The sequence below is a fragment of the Brachyistius frenatus genome, unplaced genomic scaffold (assembly GCF_029030835.1).
Source record: "Brachyistius frenatus isolate BFR_SWC_R1_liver_20210118 unplaced genomic scaffold, ASM2903083v1 Contig_37, whole genome shotgun sequence".
Taxonomy (NCBI): domain Eukaryota; kingdom Metazoa; phylum Chordata; class Actinopteri; family Embiotocidae; genus Brachyistius; species Brachyistius frenatus.
The window spans coordinates 2728045-2744899 of NW_027210636.1; the positions used below are offsets into that span (position 1 = coordinate 2728045).

Below are 16855 nucleotides of genomic sequence, written 5' to 3' on the forward strand. Positions count from 1 at the left end.
AAATTTGTACGTTCCATCTGTAGCGTGTCTTAACATGACTCGACGTACTTTCACGTTACAAAGGAAGTAAAAAAATAAAATAGATAAAAGATTCAAACGGTGCAAAATGCACATTAAAACCGCCGTTGAGATTAATCTAGAGAGCAGCATCCAAATCTACTCAAACATCGAGAATCGACAGAACCTCCCGATTCCTTACACCACATTATACTCCTTTAATAATCAGTGTGGTCACTCAGTTATAACACATTGAATCTTTATTTGTTTTCACCATTTCAACACTCCACTGGAGGCCGTTTAACAAACAAACAAAACACTGTAAACACAAAATGCAAACCGTGAACATTTCTTCTGAGGTACCTCGCTGTCTCACTTTAATACGTAGTTTCATATATTTCTGTTTGTTTGGAGCTGTAAAAAAACAACAACAACAACAACAACAACAATAACAAAACACATTAAATTGACCTGTGAACCTCCGTGCTGGAGGAGACACCAGAGTGCGACTGCAGCGGAGACCCGGAGGCATGAGCGTATCAACTCCACCACTCTCCCGACCGATTTACATCCACGTCAGCTCGGTTGCCATGGAGACATTCATAATGCTATGTTTACACAATGTATGCTAAAAAAAAAAAAAAAAAACATTGATGTTAGAAATGCACACAATACCGTTTCTCCCGACTGCGACGAGCCGAGCAAACCTTTCTGGATTCGCGGGGTTTTGGATGGGATGGCTCGGCTTGTTTCGGGGGTTGTTATGAGGTACTTTTACACGAGTCGGCGTATATACCTGCAGCGGAGGCGGGTCAGCGCGGGTATTTCTACCGCTCTGCCTTCCCGTCAAACAGCCCTTTCTGAAGGTGTCGTCGTATCGCTCTCTTCGCAGCCACCGGACTCCTTTGACGAAACCGGTAATTTAACCTCACAGAAGACGGGAGTTGCTGGTCTGACGCCGCCTCCTTTGGTTACTGACCGTTAACCTTAAACAACCCATTTAAAAAACAAAAACAAAAAATAAACTATCCCCCTTGAGCACCAAATCAATGATGTTGGAAGAAAAAAAGAAAAAAAAAAAAAAAAAGCTGCTGAGGAAACAGCTATAATGTTTGGTAATACAAAAAAGTATATATATATTAATCATCAAGCTTCTGCAGAGTTTAAGCTTTTAGGAATCTTATGACAGTATTGAGACACGATGTCACTTCAGCAAAGGGATGTTTTTTCTTTAATAAATAATAATTAAAGCTGAATATAAAAAAACAACAACAACAACAACAACAGGTGAACATGTAGCGGGACTTCTTACAGAAACCTTAATAAACAGCTCAAACAGTCACTCAGCATCCACCTCACGGTGCCGAAGGGAACCGCTGGTACCGGCGAGGCGTTAAAGAGAGCGGGACCGGGGGACGGTTCCGGTGTGCCGCCGACTCCAGTGACGCGGACCAAAAGAAAACAGGAAAAATCAGCAAATTATTACGACGTGTAGAAGAAAAAAAAAAAAAAAAGGAAGCGCAAGATCGGAACGAGCAGAAAACAGACGAAGCAGCTTTGCTGGAAACAGAATCAAAAGGAGGAGCCGAAAAATACAAACACAAAAAAAAAGGTGGTTTACAACGCAAGTGAACAACAGGGGGGGAGGGGAGGGGGGGGCTTCTTTGGAGCTTCTTCTAGATCCTGTAACATCTGGGAACATATTTAGTTGTAAATGAAAAAGCGATTCGACCTTGCGGAGATGTGCTGCCATGCTGTCGGGACGATGTTTTCCCTTGCAGACGTCCTTCGACGTGGCGAAACGCTGAATTTCTGTCGCGCTATCACTGCTGTTGATACACAGTTGGTCAGACGCCTGCCCGCGTCTATCCGGACACACACACACACACACACACACACACACACACACACACTGAAACGCCGTGTGAGAAGGTGGGAGGACGGATCAATTGGAATCAAGGTTGGAGTTGTTCGTCAGAGGTTTGAAATCTGCGTCTGGACGCGAAGCCGTCAGCAGAGTAAACGAGGAGGATATTTTACGGAAACGTTTTAGGACACCCGGTTCAAACTCTCCACACTTCGGGTTTCATCTCTTAACTGCTACAAAAGGAGCCTCCAATTTGTGTCGGTAAACCTTTCGTAGGTAGATGCGTATACACGAGGGATTGTACCAACTCCCCTAACCCCCACCCCCCCATCCCCCCTCAGTCTCGTGGTGGTTTGGTCCGGTGGGTCCCAGAGCAGCAGTCTCTATGTCCGGACCTGGAACTTGCCCGCCTTGGTCATGTACTTGATGCCTTTGAAAGGTTTGTACTTCTCCCCGTACATGTCCAGCCGGTTCACCTTCAGCCCTGTCGGAGAGGGAGGGGAAAAAAATAAATAAATAAATACAAATAATTTATCAATACGTCAACTTCTGTGTGACTGAAAAAAAGATATTGTTTGATGGTGGTTGTTTAATACTGGTCTCTGTTTCGTTTAAAGTTCTGGATGAAATGAAGCTGCACCCATTGCGTCGTAAAAAAGACGTTCATTTTACTTTTGTGTCCCCAAGTTTCACCTCTTTTTTTTTTTTTTTTGGAGTCCAAACAAAAAGATGTCAGCCAGAGATGTCATTTTTGTCGGTACTTAATTAATTTGTACGTAGCGACCGTTAATATTTTGCAGGTGCAAGGACATGCTTACTTCTATGTTCTTACACACGCAAAAATATCAGCAGCTGCTTCACTTACGCTCGAATCGAACTTTACACATTTGGAACTTGGAACAAATGTTAAAAACCTGCTTTGGAAGAATTGACCGTCGAAATGAAGAGTGAATACGTTCGCCTTTACTTTTAAAACAGCACAAAGTGTTGTTAAATATACTGCAGGGTTCGTTCGAATCATTGATTTACTGCTTCCATGTTGTGAAATTAGGATTTTGGAGAAAGACTTGCATTGCATATTATATATATATATATATATATATATATTTACATGCATTAAGTTAACAATCTGAAAGTAGTGATCATGACGAGTAAAATTCAACACTGCTGTCCACACTGGATGACATCCGTTTCCTGATGTCACCCGAGGACATTCATTTACTGCATTTGACGCCACCTAGTGGCCGTTCTGTATTTATGACTGTTCTCTGGCAACGGGACTGTCAGGTGGTTTGTCAGCTGAGCAGGCCCAGAGATAAAAAGCTGCTGGGAAAAAAAACAAACATGTGCGGGGCCGAGGTCATGCGTCTGCTGTTCATAACGGAAAGAGGAGAAGAATTTCATTCATTAAAAATAAACTGTGAATGTAACTGGCTGAAACAGGCTGGTCGTCGTGTGTGAGAGGAATTTCAACAAAACATAACAAAAAAACTCTTCGAAGAAATGAAGGAATTTCTGGAAGGACGAAGTTATCGGTGTGTGAGGATAAGTGGTTCAGATGGTGTGTGTGTGTGTGTGTGTGTGTGTGTGTGTGTGTGTGTGTGTGTGTGTGTGTGTGTGTGTGTGTGTGTGTGTGTGTGTGTGTGTGTGTGTGTGTACCGGAGATGGCCATCTGTTGGATCTTGAGCTGAATGTTGATGGTGGGGTTCTCGTCGGGTTTGGAGGCTCCGGCCTGCAGGCTCATGGTGCCTTTCAGACTGGGAAGCTTCTGCGGGTTGATCTTGCCGACATCCCATGACAACAACTTGCGGGGAGAAAAAAAAAAAAAAAAAAACATCACATTAGCAACATGAAGTCGTGTGAACAAAAAAAAAAAGAAAAAAAAAGAGAAGGTCAAACCGAAGCTAGTTAACCTTTAGCTATCATTTTTCATCCCTATGGTCGTGCCTACTTCCTTTCTTCCTCCTGTCAGACACACAAACACAGCCTCCAAGTACCTTCGTGACCGGGTCGAAGGTGTATGTTCCCTGGGAGGCGTTGAGGTTGGCGTTGAGGACGCCCCGCGGCAGCTGGCTGCTGACTAGTACCGACTCCACGGACTTCCCCATGGTCTGTTTGGGGCCCAGCGTCAAGTCAAAACGTCCCTGAGAGCTTCCCTCCCGGAAGGTGATGTTGTGCTTGACGTACACCGGGATGGCCACCAGGCTGAGGAGGACAAACAAGGCCGATGCGCGTTTTGGAAACATACTTTTAAATCCTTCAGAAAGAGCTGGCGACGACTGGATAGAAAACACGCCAGACGCTGAGGAGCGCTGAAAAGATCCTAAATGGGGGGGAAAAAAAAGAATCGACTAACTTCTGAGAGCTGACGTGGTAGGAGAGCAACCGGAAGTTTCCGTCGGGCGGGATGAAGGAGAGGATCCGCTCGGCTTCCCAGCGCTTGAACCGAACGCACGGGTGGAAACTGACGTCATCCAGCAGCCGAGGATTCTGGGAGAACGAGGCAGAAGGTCTGTTTCGGGACATTCGATGCTCGTTTCTTTTTAGATTTGACTTTAAAAGTATTCATTGATTCGCTGCTGTTTTTTGCGAGGCTGATGAGTGCAGCTCCGCCGAGTTCATAAACAAGAGAGCTGATGCATTAAATGAAATTAAAAATGGCAACAACAACAACAAAAGAGTAAACTCACCATAAATGAGAGCGTGAGGTCGGGCATGCCTGTCAGCTTCACACAGGCGTCGATGACTCCCTGAATTTCTGCTGTGATGGTGGAGCCTGAGGGAGGAGGTCATTTACATTAACGATACAACTGATTTCAAAGGCAGACGCTGATGACAATACTGATTTTATCCGTCTAATTTCCTGAAATCTTGACAAAGATGATGAGAACTTAGTTCTTCTCCCATGTAGAACTTCTTAAGTCAAACCAGATCGATACCTGATTTATCAATGATGGCGTCGATCTCCTCCACCACGTCAAAGTAGGCCTCGTTGTTGGTGTATTTGACGCCGGTGCGTCGCCATGGCACCACCGACAGCTGGCCCGTAGGGAGCTGTTCACCCACATTGGTGCTGCCTGGAAGAGACATTATGTACACGGAGCTCATTTACACAACACAAACACCACTGGGTCATTTTTGCTGTATTTGTAGCTCAGCGCTCGTGCTTTTACTTTATCTGAGCAGGATCTGAGCTTTCTTTCTATTAACATACGTATATTTACATTTCGGGATCCGCCTATTCAGAGTTTTACGTTCCCAGTTTACACAAGCAACCAGCTGTACTGACACATAAGCTCAGCGATGTGCTGCCGCAACCAAATGCATTTAAAAAAAAAAGGCCCTCCCGAGAAAATCATTATCAGTATAAGTTATCTATTTAGAACATATTTATATTAAACTATCTCTAGTAAAAGTTTAATTTGACCTGGCAGGAGACGGCGGTTGCTGGTCGACTCTACCGCTGCCTTGGTCCGTTAAGTTTGTTCAAGTTATTGTGTAACATGTTAGTTTGGATCCAAACTTACACCAAATGTAAAAGTGGTGAAAATATTCCAAATGTAGCGACCAACTAAACTGATATCGATTATTTTCAGAGGGCCTTTTTGTTATCTGTTATCTAATTTGTCGGCACAGCTGCCTGCTTCTCCAAACTGTCAAGACTTCCATCTACTGCAGGTAAAACACTGAAAGATACCTGAAAGACCCAGACTTTAAACAAACTGTAGCATACCTTTAAATAATCCTCCACCAGGACTAATTTGCTCAGTACCTCACATGCAGTACGTCTGACCCCACTATTATTATTTAATATTTGAAACATTCAGTTGTCCTCTACGTAGTCAGTTTGTGGTTAAAATGTGACCAGATGACCTGTAATGGTGTTGACCATCGTGCGGAGGATGGTGGGAGGCTTAATAAGCTCTTTGAGGATGTTGGACTCTGTGGCCAGGGGGAACCCGTTGTCCAGCATCTCCTCCAGTAGCTCATAGACCACCACCACATTGTCTTTGATGGCCGCCTCTGTACACACTCCAAAATAGTCCTGGGAACAAAGAACAAAGGCAGGACGTGAGTGATTAAACTCAAGATAGAAAAAAAAAAAAAGCCTTTTGAAGTGAACTAAAAGGGGAGAGGAAAAAAAAAACCTGGAACGTGTCGACGACTCTGTGCAGAAACTCGATGACGAACAGCGGCGGCACCTCGCTCTGGATGACCGCCACGAAGTAGATGCGATGCCTGAGCACGCTGATAAGGTAGTGGTGCGGCGTGGGGATCACCGGCGGGACGTTCTCCGGCTCGGTGGCGCGCTCCTGCGCCTCGAAGAAGTAGTCGCACACGGAGCGGCTCACCACGCTCTTCCAGTGCTTCTCCAGGAAAATGTCCCCTGAGGCGTTGACGAGGAACAAGCTGTGGATCATTTTGGCTGCAGGCTGAGAGGGAAGAAATAAAAATAAAAATAAAAACAAAAAAACGACACGAGAGAGAGAGAAAACCAAAGCATTTTACATGAGATGGACGTAATGTACATCCGATTTGAAGGACATGATCACTGCAGCACAACTAATTAGGTTAGGTTCAAGTGTCCCCGTGAAACCGAAGATGCACAATAACCGATAGCAGACCAACTCAGATCAGTTGGTCTGCTATCAAATGGAAGTAACCAAGTCCATTCACTCATGTAAGGAACTTAAGTAGAAGTTAGAGAAACTTGTGTTAAGACTTAGACTTTATTAATCCCACAGTAGGGAAATTTAGTAATTCAATTATATTATTATATTAAATTTAGCAGTTAAGTTGTGTATTTCCTTGTCATGTGAATTTATACTTCCACTTTGACCACATTTGAGAAGGAAATGTTGTAGAGCTGCAATGATTTCAATATTTGATCAACAGAAAATGAATTGCCAACTATTTTGCTCTGGCATTTTGAATAGTTTTTTTTTTTTTTAAATATAAAAATGGCAAATTCTTAGATGGGAATATTTCCTGGTTCCTTTGTTGTTCCATGATAATGAACCGAATGTCTTTTCTTTGTGGACTGTTGGTCGGGGTTAAAAAAAAACAACACATTTTAGACTGCACCTTGAAGTTTGGGAAACATTAGTCGCTATTTTTCACCTCTCTCTGACATTTTAAAGACCAAAAGCTGATCAGCTAATTGAATATTATCGACGGATCAACCGAGAATGACGTCGCTCCATTTCTTTGACAGCTTCTTTCACTTCTACAAAGCAGATTTGACACTATGGACGATAACTAGCTTTTTAAATACAACGCGTTGCCAAAGATGAAACCAGTGGTCTTACTAAAAATCAGTGTGTGGTCAGATCAGGGTCGCATTTCAGATGTCTATAATTTGTTAACAGCTTCACCAAATTGTGATTTTTGTCATTTCAATAAATGTTCGATTGATCTATTATTTCTGCAAAAATAAATTAGAGAAGAAACCTAAAAACTGAAAACGTGTTTGTGATCAGGAATCTTTTTTTTTCTTTCTTATTTCCTCTCCTTATATTAATAATATAATGACGTCATATATAATAACACATCAGTTAGGGGGACCAAACCAGTACTTTAATACCTCAACTATAGTCTGCAGCTAAAAACCTCTGTAATTTCAGCTTTGCATGCAAGACTTTTACTTGTCATTGACTATTTCTACATTTCTGTATTAGTATTTTTTTTTTATTTTACTCAGGATTATACATCTATCACTGCTGCTCACTATCTGTTCATGTGTTAACTTTTATTATCCAGTAAAACTCACGAGGTTCCCACATTGAATGACTCACGTGAACTGCGATTTGGTCAATTATTAAAAGTGGCATTAAATTTCTATTTTTTATTTAAATTTATTTATTTATTTTAAATGGAGTTTGGTGTCCGATCTTTTCCAGGATTTCAGGTTCCTCGGTTGCAGTGAGTTAAATATTAAAGTCTTGTTTACTTTAAACTTCTGGTATCTGGTGGTGGTGGTGGTGGTGGTGGGGGAAGAGAAGAAATATGACACCGGAATATTCATTAAACATGCGGCGGAGCTATCGAGTTCAGACCGGAAATAACTCCCACCGACGCTTAATTACTACGACAAAAATTTAAAAAATAATAATAAATAAAAACATTTTAGCGATTAATAAGCGAGCTCGCTATTTTCGCGGAGCAGTTGAAGGCCTCCGTGTCCCCGCAGGATGCTACATCAGTCCCGCCTCCCGCCTCCCGGTCTCATGACAGACGAACAGCCCCGTCACCCGGTACGGGGGGGGGGGGATGGAGGGGGGGGGGAACCGTTGAAATAACGATGGTGTTCGCATTAAAAACATATTATTTTTTCCCTCCGAGCATTCCCGACCCGTTACTGACTTACCGAAGACAATTTGTTGGACGTTTTCGTCTCGCCTTTTTTTCCTCCCCCCGGTGAAAGATTAAACCGCCCGTCGTCGCCTCCCGTTCGGTGGAGCAGCGAGATCCCGACGCGAGAGGAAAAAAAAAGGACGTCGGATCGGAGCGAACCAATCAGGGCGCCGCGCAGACCGCGAAGTCCCGCCTCCTTAGCGGAGTCATAGGTCGATAACACGGAAGCTCGGTGCCCGAATACGCGGCTGTGATTGGTCCGTGTCGGGAGAGCAACGGTAAACATCAGTAAAAGCCGGGTCGCTGATTGGCTTTGAAATGTACCTGGTCTGACATTTTGTTTCCAGTATCAGATTTCATCTTGTGGATTTCTTCTCCATTCAAACAAACAGATGAAGCGACACGTATTCATAATGAGGCAACGCAGCAGGGTTTAAAATGCGTTTTCAGTCATTCCGCTGCATACAATTCACTACACTACTTATTTGTGTAATGCAAATAGGAAAAACACGTGTATTTGACCACAAAACAAGATTAAAAAAAAAAGAAAGAAATAGAAGTAAAGGTGAGGATGAAAATTGCATATATTTTCCAGCATTATTCATCAGAAATCCTTTTTATTTTTCCACTTTGAAGAAAGACACTTGATGGAGATCGCTCTGTCATGGGTTTATTGTGACTGCTCACTGTGCAACAAATAAACTCAAAGTCTAAAACCTGAGAAATTATGTTAAACTGTACAAACATTCCTGAAATGTGTTGCCTTGAATTAAATTGAGAGTTTTCTCAACAAACAAACATGTTATTAAATGCACTTGACCAATCAGCATATTCATTCTCCATCATTTCTGCGGTGTAAGAAAAGATCAAAGCAGTAAAGCAAAGCCAGGTATCTCTTCATCTTCTTCTACTCTTCATCTTCAGGTCAGTGCTCTTAACCAGGGACAAGCAAACAAGTGCTCACACTGCTACGCATGTTATGTAGTGAAATTGCGAGTGCATACCTTGATCAAATCTTGAGGGCGGACACCAGCGGAGGACAGTTTGGGGATCTCTGTTATTCTGCAGGAAGATGAACTCGAATTCAAAGCAAATTTAAAACAAACTCATGTTAAAATAGAATAAATAAAAGTTATCGATATCACGTGAAAAAAAAAGAAAAAAAAAAGCTCCAATTTAAGTTTCACGTTAATGTCCTCTATTCAAAATTTTACCGGAGTAAAAAAAAAGTAGGCAACATATCAAAAGTACTGATTACGCAAAAAAAAACAAAAAACAAAAAAACACCCAAGAAGTTTTTCTCACATATTTATGGAATTATTATTTTTTTTAAACTACTGCATTAATGTTTAAGCAGCAGCAGTTTGTACTGAAGATACAACAGGGACATCTAGTGGCCACAAGTGGTCAAAGCAGCTCCGTACAAGTGACTGATAACACACCAAAGATCACTGTCCGTCCACCATATAGCAAAACCGGGTTGCATTCGCCTCCAGAAGGGGGCCCTGTTGACTTAATTGTTCTCCAGGTACCCAGAAACCACCTAAACCTGTGGAAAAAATGAAGTTAGTCGACTAATAGAAAAGTAATTAGCAACCATTTAGAAAATAAAACCATATCGGGGATTTTATTTTCAGCAGAAATGCCATAAACGCACAAACCAGCTTCTCTGATTTGTGCCGGTTTCACTTGTTAATAACAGACTCAACACTTTTGGGAGTAATGATGGGCCTTTTTTGTTTGACTATTTTCCGGCGTTAAAGACTAATTGAAATTATTGTACTTCTATCACATAATACAACCTTGCCCGAGTCTCTTTTTTTTTTTTTGTGGTAAATATACGATGCACAGAAAATGAAAGTGATTTGGTAAAACGCTTCACAAGCAATCAAATTATAAACAGTTCTTAGAAAGAAGATTTGGACTCGCGGCCCCTCAACAAGACAAGTTCACTGGACAGAGGACTTGACGGAGCTTAAATTGTACTTCAGTGGTGCACATTGTTTAGATCCAAATGACGTGTAAAGTTGAGTTACTTACTTGTTCAGTCGTGGTCGTGTAGTTTTGAAGGATGTTTAAATAAATGTACAACATTTAGTAAAAGGTTGTTGTGGTTTTTGTTTTGCAGTACAAGCCCGACACCGCGATCGTGTCTACTCTGTTTAAGGTTTGCAGAAAGTGGTTTTCAATTTAAATCATTTATATAGTACCAAATAACAACATAAGTCATTTAATGGCACTTAACATAGTCAGGTTTAGGCCTTGCAATATTACAGAGAAAACACTTGAGCGACAGCTGGAAGGAAAAACTCCAATTTAACAGGTAGAAAACTCCAACAGAACCAGAATCAGAGAGAAGCAGCCATCTGCCTCGACAGGTTGGAGTGAGCGGAGAGCAGAGAGTGAAAAGAACAGCATGGAGAGCTAACACCCGGAAGGTTGGCGGGGCCACAAACTGCAGATCAGAACCATAAAGCTCCGGAGCCACATATCTGCAAAAAAAAAAAAAAAAAAAAATATGGTGCTTAAATAAGGTAAAGAGATTCCAAATAAAAGTATGTTTTTTTTTTTTAGTCACCGCTTGGGAAAGTGTTGAAATTAATTTGGGAATTGGGCACAAAAATCTGAAAGGAGTGTCTTAAATTTAGAACTGAATCAGGTTACAACTCAAAGGAAACGTGAATGGCTCAACATAATTTATTTTCATTTTATGTTAAAATGTACAGAGTTCTTTGAAAGTACTTGCTAAGAAAGAAAAAAAAAAAAAAAAAAAAAAAAAAAAAAAAAAAAAAAAAAAAAAAAAAAAAAAAAGAATAAATGGAAATACATACAGGGACAGAGTCGAGAGTTGAGGCGGCTGAGCGCAAATCAACCTTCACTGTGTGCCCAGCTGTCACCCCCTCTCTTTATTTTGCGCTCTCTCTTAGCATACAACGCAACATGTACAATTACAAAGGATACAAAAAGGGAAGCAATATAAACAGACAGAAATATACTGAGCTCATTTTTACATGCCTCTTAAATGTAAGGAAGTCATCCTATACACACACAAGTAAAAAAAAATAAAAATAAAAAAACAAAAACAAAAAAAAAGAATGCCGAGTGACCTTTAGATATTTGTAGTCCTTTTGTTTAAAATAGCATTAATATACTACACAAAGATAGAAAAACTCTAGAGATGAGATGGAATGGAGAGGTTAAAGGCATCTTAAAGTCACTAAAAGTGAGTGGTAATTTTTTTAAATTTTGAATTTCATAGTAATTATTACCCAAGAGGCGAGCTAAAAAATATGTAGTTTTTTTGTTTTTTTTGTTTCCTGAAACAGAAGTGAAAAAAATGACAGTACCAATATCAATGTCAGAGTTTCCTTTTATATTATAGAAAAAACATTTTCTCTACAATAGGTTTCTAAAGTCAAAAAGAGTCAGCTTGTGTCATAAAAGAAAGCTGCCCAGTCTGATAAAATTCAGAAAAGAAACAGAACAAAAATAAAAAATAAAATAAAAATAAGAAGTACAGAACGGGAACAATACACACAAATAAAGTATGCATGTCGGGTCTGTAGGAAAAATGAAAACTCCTCTTTTGACTTTGAATACTGGAACATGGAGCAACAAGGTCGACCGTTTCCACCCGGGCCGGTCCCGACGCCACAACCGACAGGACCTCGAAAACACTTCCTCGCCTCCGACCCTGCTTTTTTTTTTTTTTTTTTTTTTTTTTTTTTTTAACAAGGTGAGCCTCTACGCGAAGGCCAAACCATGCACTAGATCGGGCATTTAGGCACACCTTTTACAAAGGCTAAACTGTCTGCTGCCGTGTTTCTAGCCAATGGGAGTGCAGAATTTTGCAGAAAAAAAAAAAAAAAAAAAAAAATTACAGTTTTAACAAAATACACCATTCAAAAAGCGGACTCCTCGACCTCTTTGGGCCACTAACGCGTGAGGAGGCGACGTCGGCTATAGTTAACCGACTTTCCTTTAAAGCAGTAAAATGGAAATTTCCACTGTTTGTTCTGCATTCCCTAAACTGCTAAAAAAAAAAAAAAAAAAAAAAAAAAAAAGGCTGACATTGTACACCGTCTGTCAGTGGAGTGTGGACAAAAAACAGCTGAATGTTTCCTGAGCTAGCCGCCGTTTGGGGCGACAGCTCCTCAGTGTGTGTGTGTGTGTGTGCGTGTGTGTGTGTGTGCGCTGAATATTGGGAAGTACCAGAATATTTACATCGAAACGTTTGAGAGTGGCGGAAAACTGGAAAATAATGCTACTTGTTTTTGAATTCATGGATATATCATAGACCGTAACAACGCTAGTCTCTTGTGAGTCTTTTGCTGTGTTTTTTGGTACAACACTGTCCATCCGGGGAAGACGGAGACTCTGGAAACGGCTCGACGCCTCGGTTGGCCCGAGGCGCCGCTGCTCTCCTCTTGCTTTTCTGGAACTGGGTGAAAAGCCGAGACGTTTCGGGTGTTTTCTGAGCCGAGCGGGAGGGCGGATCGCCGTTTCAGAATGCCACACGTATAAAGACCAAAGCATATAAGAGGTCGGACTGCACACGAGTATTTCAAAAAACGATCAACGAAAACCGACGACAACAAAAATAAGATTCAACATTATGTTTAACGAAACAAAACAAAACAACAGTCCGCCTCACGTCGTTTCATTGTCTCTTTTTTTCAAGGTAAGGCTTCCTATATCAATGAAAAGATTGTGTGCATGGTTGAATATATTCAGTTAATCACTGTTTTGTTTTTTTTCTTTCACAGTCTGACAAAGCAGGGTAACTCCTGTATCGTCTTTTCCGTGTGTTATTTTTCCTCGTCATTCTCGTGCTCCCCCCCCCCTGTTCTCCTCCTGTGCATCGTGACGATGAGGAGGAGGAGGAGGAGGCGGCGGCGGCTCCCGGGCCCGTGTGGAAACCACACCGGAGGACTGTGCAGGCCTGGCCTGAGGCGGCGCGGCGCGGCCGAGGTCCGCGCGCGCGCCACCGACCCCGAATCCTACCCGATCGCTCCCATACGCAGCCGGCTGGGAGGGGAGGGGGGAAAGAAGCCCAAATAAAAAGGGACGAAATGACAACATAGAAAAACAGGAAACCCAGAGACCCTCCGCGTCTCCGATCACCGACACTCGTCGGTGCCCGTCGGGGCACCGGAGAGGGTGAACAGAGGGTAACGGACATTTAAAGTACGGCGAGCATCAGCTCTGCCCCGTGTCTCCTCTTACAGTCCTCGGCTGCTCATCTGCTCATGTACGGTGACTGTTTGGGGACACCGGCGTAGCTGTGGTGGGAGGGGCCAGTGTACATCATGTTACCGTGGTGATTAGGCTGCATAGGCTGCTGAGGGTAACCCTGCCCTCCCATCATGCCCATCTGCATCTGCATGGGGTACTGAGCTGGCTGATTCATGTAAGCGGGGTTGCTGTGGTAACCACTGTTCATCATAGGCTGGGGCATTCGGTAGCCCGCCGACATGGCGTTCAGCGGCGTCATGTTCATGGAATTGTACGGCGCCGGCGTGGGCATGAGGTTGGGCATCATGCCCCGCTGTACGGCCAACGTGCGCGGCGTGCCCTGCATGGCCACGGCCCCCGAGCTGCGGCTGTAGAGCTGCTGCTGGTGCGGGGCCGGCGCCAGCTGCTGCGTGGCTTTGGACCGGATGGAAATGTGGCCTTTGACGGTCGCCATCTGACCCTGTAGCCGCTGCGTGTGCGGCGGGGGTCCCAGGCCGATGTTGGTCGTGGGCATGTTGCACTGCAGCTGCAGGGAGCCCAGGTTCATGGAGCCGGAGCTGAGGTTAGGAGGCGGGGTCATGGTGGGCTGGCCCTGGGGGAGAGGAGTGTGGGGTGACGGGGCCAGCCCGGGGTTGGACAGGGACACGCTGGTGGCGTAGGAGGTGACGGAGGCCGAGTGGGAGTAGGGCATGGCGTGGGGGTCCATGATGGTGTTGGTGAGCTGCTGGAGTTTGGCCAGGCTGAACGTTGCCGAGGGCTGGGGGTAACCCCCCGTGCCAAAGTCCTGACCCATGCGCTCATAGAGGGTGCGGCCCCCTCCTCCGCCTCCGCTCTCTGGGATCTCCATGATCATGGGTGTGGAGGCAAAGCCATTTCCCATGCTGCACTGGGACAGGGCCTGCTGCTGCGGCGGCAGGGGCGGGGCCGAGGGTGGAGGCTGAGGGTTGGGGGCTTGTTGTTGCTGCTGCTGAGGAACCTTTTTCTGGGATTGCTGCTGCTGCTGCTGCTGGTTGGTGCTGGGAGGCCTCTCGATCACACCGCAGCTCTGAGGAGACTTGATGCCACAGTTGGGGGTGTTGGACGGCGGTGGGGGAGGTGGGGGCTGGGGCACGGAGCTGCCTACGTTACTGGCACCCGGGCCGCTGTTGGGCCCCGGGCCCGTTTGCTGGATGAGGCTACAGCTGCCCATTGCTAACTGCGAGCCTCCGTTTCCTGTGGAGGACGTGAGGTTGGGGGCGGGCACGAAGGAGCAGCTGTTGGACTGCGAGGAGGACGACGGGGTGGCCGAGCTGGAAGACGACGACGCTGATGACGACGAACCCGTGGAAGCTCCCGCGACCACGGCAGCTGACATTCCCCCTCCGCTGCCCCCGTTCCCCGTCCCGTTGCCCCCTCCGCCCATGGAGGAGTCGTAGCTGCTGGGGTTGTCGTAGTTCTCCGTGGTGCTCTCTATGCTGCCCAGGTCGCTGAAGCCGCTGTCCACCACCTGCTGCGAGTGGTCCGACACGGACGGCACGTCCATCATCGGCGACGTCTCCATGTTCTGCTGGGAGGGGGCAGACAGGGAGCTGGGATGCTCTGGAGTGATCTGGGTGTAGCCGCCGCCGGCACCTCCGCCCGCCGCTCCGGTGGGGCCGGGAGTTCCCCCCCTCTGACCCGCTGGTGTCGTGTCCACGATGCCCGACGGCAGCCCGGGACTGTTCACCGAGCGCACCGACTGGTTGGGCAGAGGCTGCACCGGAGGGTTCGGGAGGGGGCTGCTGTGTTGGGAGGCCCCACACTCCTCCACTAAAGCCAGCGCCTCCTCCTCGGCCTCCCCAGCGTGGCTGTAACTCTGCAGGGTCCGACAGGCAGCCAGGGTCTCCTCGCAGTCCTGGTAGGCCCCGTGGTGCGGCTGGGCTTCGGCCTCCTCGTCCTGGGCTTCGCCCTGCGTCAGGGACTGCACGGCCTGCATCGTCTCCAGGTCCAGCTCGTTGGAGTGGTGGTGCGGATGGTGCGGGTGGTGGTGGCCCAGCTCCTCTTTGAAGTCGGAGTGCTGGTGCGGGTGGGAGTGTGTGTGCGTGTGCTGCGGCTCCATCAGCAGCGTGACGTCCTTGTCGTCCGGGTGCAGCGGCTGCAGCTCCATCGGCTCGGAGGGGACGGACATGGCCGTGACCGTCTCCACCGCCGCGGCCGCCGCAGCGGACTCCTCCTGCTCCCTGTGCCGCCGCTCCTCCTGCTGCGGGTCGGCCGAAGACGGCCGCAACTTGGCCTCCTGCTGCACCGCCTCCTCCTCAGCCTCCTCCTCCTCCTCTTCTTCCTCCTCCTGCTTGCTGACATAGTCCCGAGCCACGCTGTTCTCCATGTCTAAAAAAGCCTCTCCGCCTTGGGGTTCCTCTTTGACCGGAGGAGAGTTCGACCGCGAGGCGGGCTCTTCCTCCTCGTCTTCGTCGTCGTCTTCGTCCTCCGAGTCCTGACTTTTTCTCTTCTTGCTGCTGTTGCTCTTGTCTTCCAAGTGTCCGTCACCTTCGTCGTCCGCGTCGTGGTCTTCGCTGCGCCGGCTCCCTGAACCTGGCGTGACTGCCGGCCGCCTGTTGATACTACCGCCGCCGCTGCCCGTGCTGCCACACTCCTCTTCCTCCCTCTCTTCGTCGTCATCGTCTTCTTCCCTGTCACCCATGTCCGTGTCCTGAGGCCGGGACTGTGGGGCCCGGGGCCCTGAGGTGGAAGAGGAGGAAGAAGGGGACAGCAGGGCACGGGATGGCGGGCGGCTGGGTTTGTCCTCTTCCCAGACCCGTTCCGTCTCCTCCTCCTCATCCTCGTCCTCTTCTTCCTCTGGCTCGGAGGTGGGAGGAGGCTTGGGGGCGGGCTGGGGCGGCTGGAGGAGGGTGCGGTTCTTGGGCGGTCTCCCTCGTCTTCTGGGCACTTTCTGCTCAACGGGCTTGGGGAGATAGTCGTCCTCATCTGAGTCCTTCTGTTTATTGTCTCTGTCGGTGTTGGTTCTGCAGACTCGCTTGTTGTTCCGGTCGTCCGTCTGCAGCAGCTGAGGATCTTTATCCAGCTGCTGCTGCAACAGCCTCTGTCTCTCCTGCTCCTGCCTCTCCGCCTCCTCCTGGGCCCGCTGCAGGTACCAGCTCCGGGGCTTGCGGCCGGGCTTCATCTTGATCTTGGGGGGCTGAGGCTCCCCGCCTTGGACCTGACTGTCTGCAGCTGCTCGCTGGTTGGGCCCGCCACCAGGTGGTTTTCCAGGTCCTCGTTTCTTCCAGTGCAGGGGTTTGCGGCTCTTCCCCTTGGGCCAGCCTTTCTTCTTCTTGACTGGGACCTCGGGGTTGGCCGCTAGAGTCTCCGACGGAGTCGCTGGCAGAGCAGCGACAGGTTTCAGCACAGGCGTCAGCTCTGAGAAGGCAGGAAGATAAACGAGGG

General features: G+C 46.6%; 3 protein-coding genes across 7 annotated transcripts in view; 1 reads left to right on the top strand and 2 right to left on the bottom strand.

The window, feature by feature from the left end:
- Positions 1 to 11036, top strand: part of LOC138622685 (zinc finger protein 703-like) — a 282664-nt gene extending 271628 nt beyond the window's left edge. The window contains exon 3 of the mRNA XM_069701649.1: positions 10958 to 11036. The gene's annotated coding sequence lies outside the window, so the exon portion shown is untranslated. The remainder of the gene's footprint in view (positions 1 to 10957) is intronic.
- Positions 1206 to 8328, bottom strand: ap3m2 (adaptor related protein complex 3 subunit mu 2). Its single transcript, XM_069701654.1, has 9 exons — positions 8232 to 8328; positions 6013 to 6297; positions 5738 to 5909; positions 4804 to 4941; positions 4555 to 4640; positions 4221 to 4354; positions 3862 to 4069; positions 3524 to 3668; positions 1206 to 2348 (listed from the first exon to the last, which is right to left on the bottom strand). The coding sequence occupies exons 2-9, from the start codon at positions 6283 to 6285 to the stop codon at positions 2248 to 2250; spliced, it is 1257 nt and encodes a 418-aa protein (XP_069557755.1). The 5' UTR covers positions 6286 to 6297; positions 8232 to 8328; the 3' UTR covers positions 1206 to 2247.
- A 534-nt stretch (positions 11037 to 11570) lies between the features above and the next one.
- Positions 11571 to 16855, bottom strand: part of kat6a (K(lysine) acetyltransferase 6A) — a 30849-nt gene continuing 25564 nt past the window's right edge. For 4 of the 5 annotated variants that reach the window (XM_069701628.1, XM_069701629.1, XM_069701626.1 and 1 more), the window contains exon 17: positions 11571 to 16828. In XM_069701628.1, coding sequence (XP_069557729.1) covers positions 13458 to 16828 — 3371 coding nt within the window. In that variant the 3' untranslated portion in view covers positions 11571 to 13457. The remainder of the gene's footprint in view (positions 16829 to 16855) is intronic. The other variant, XM_069701630.1, reaches the window with a different exon arrangement.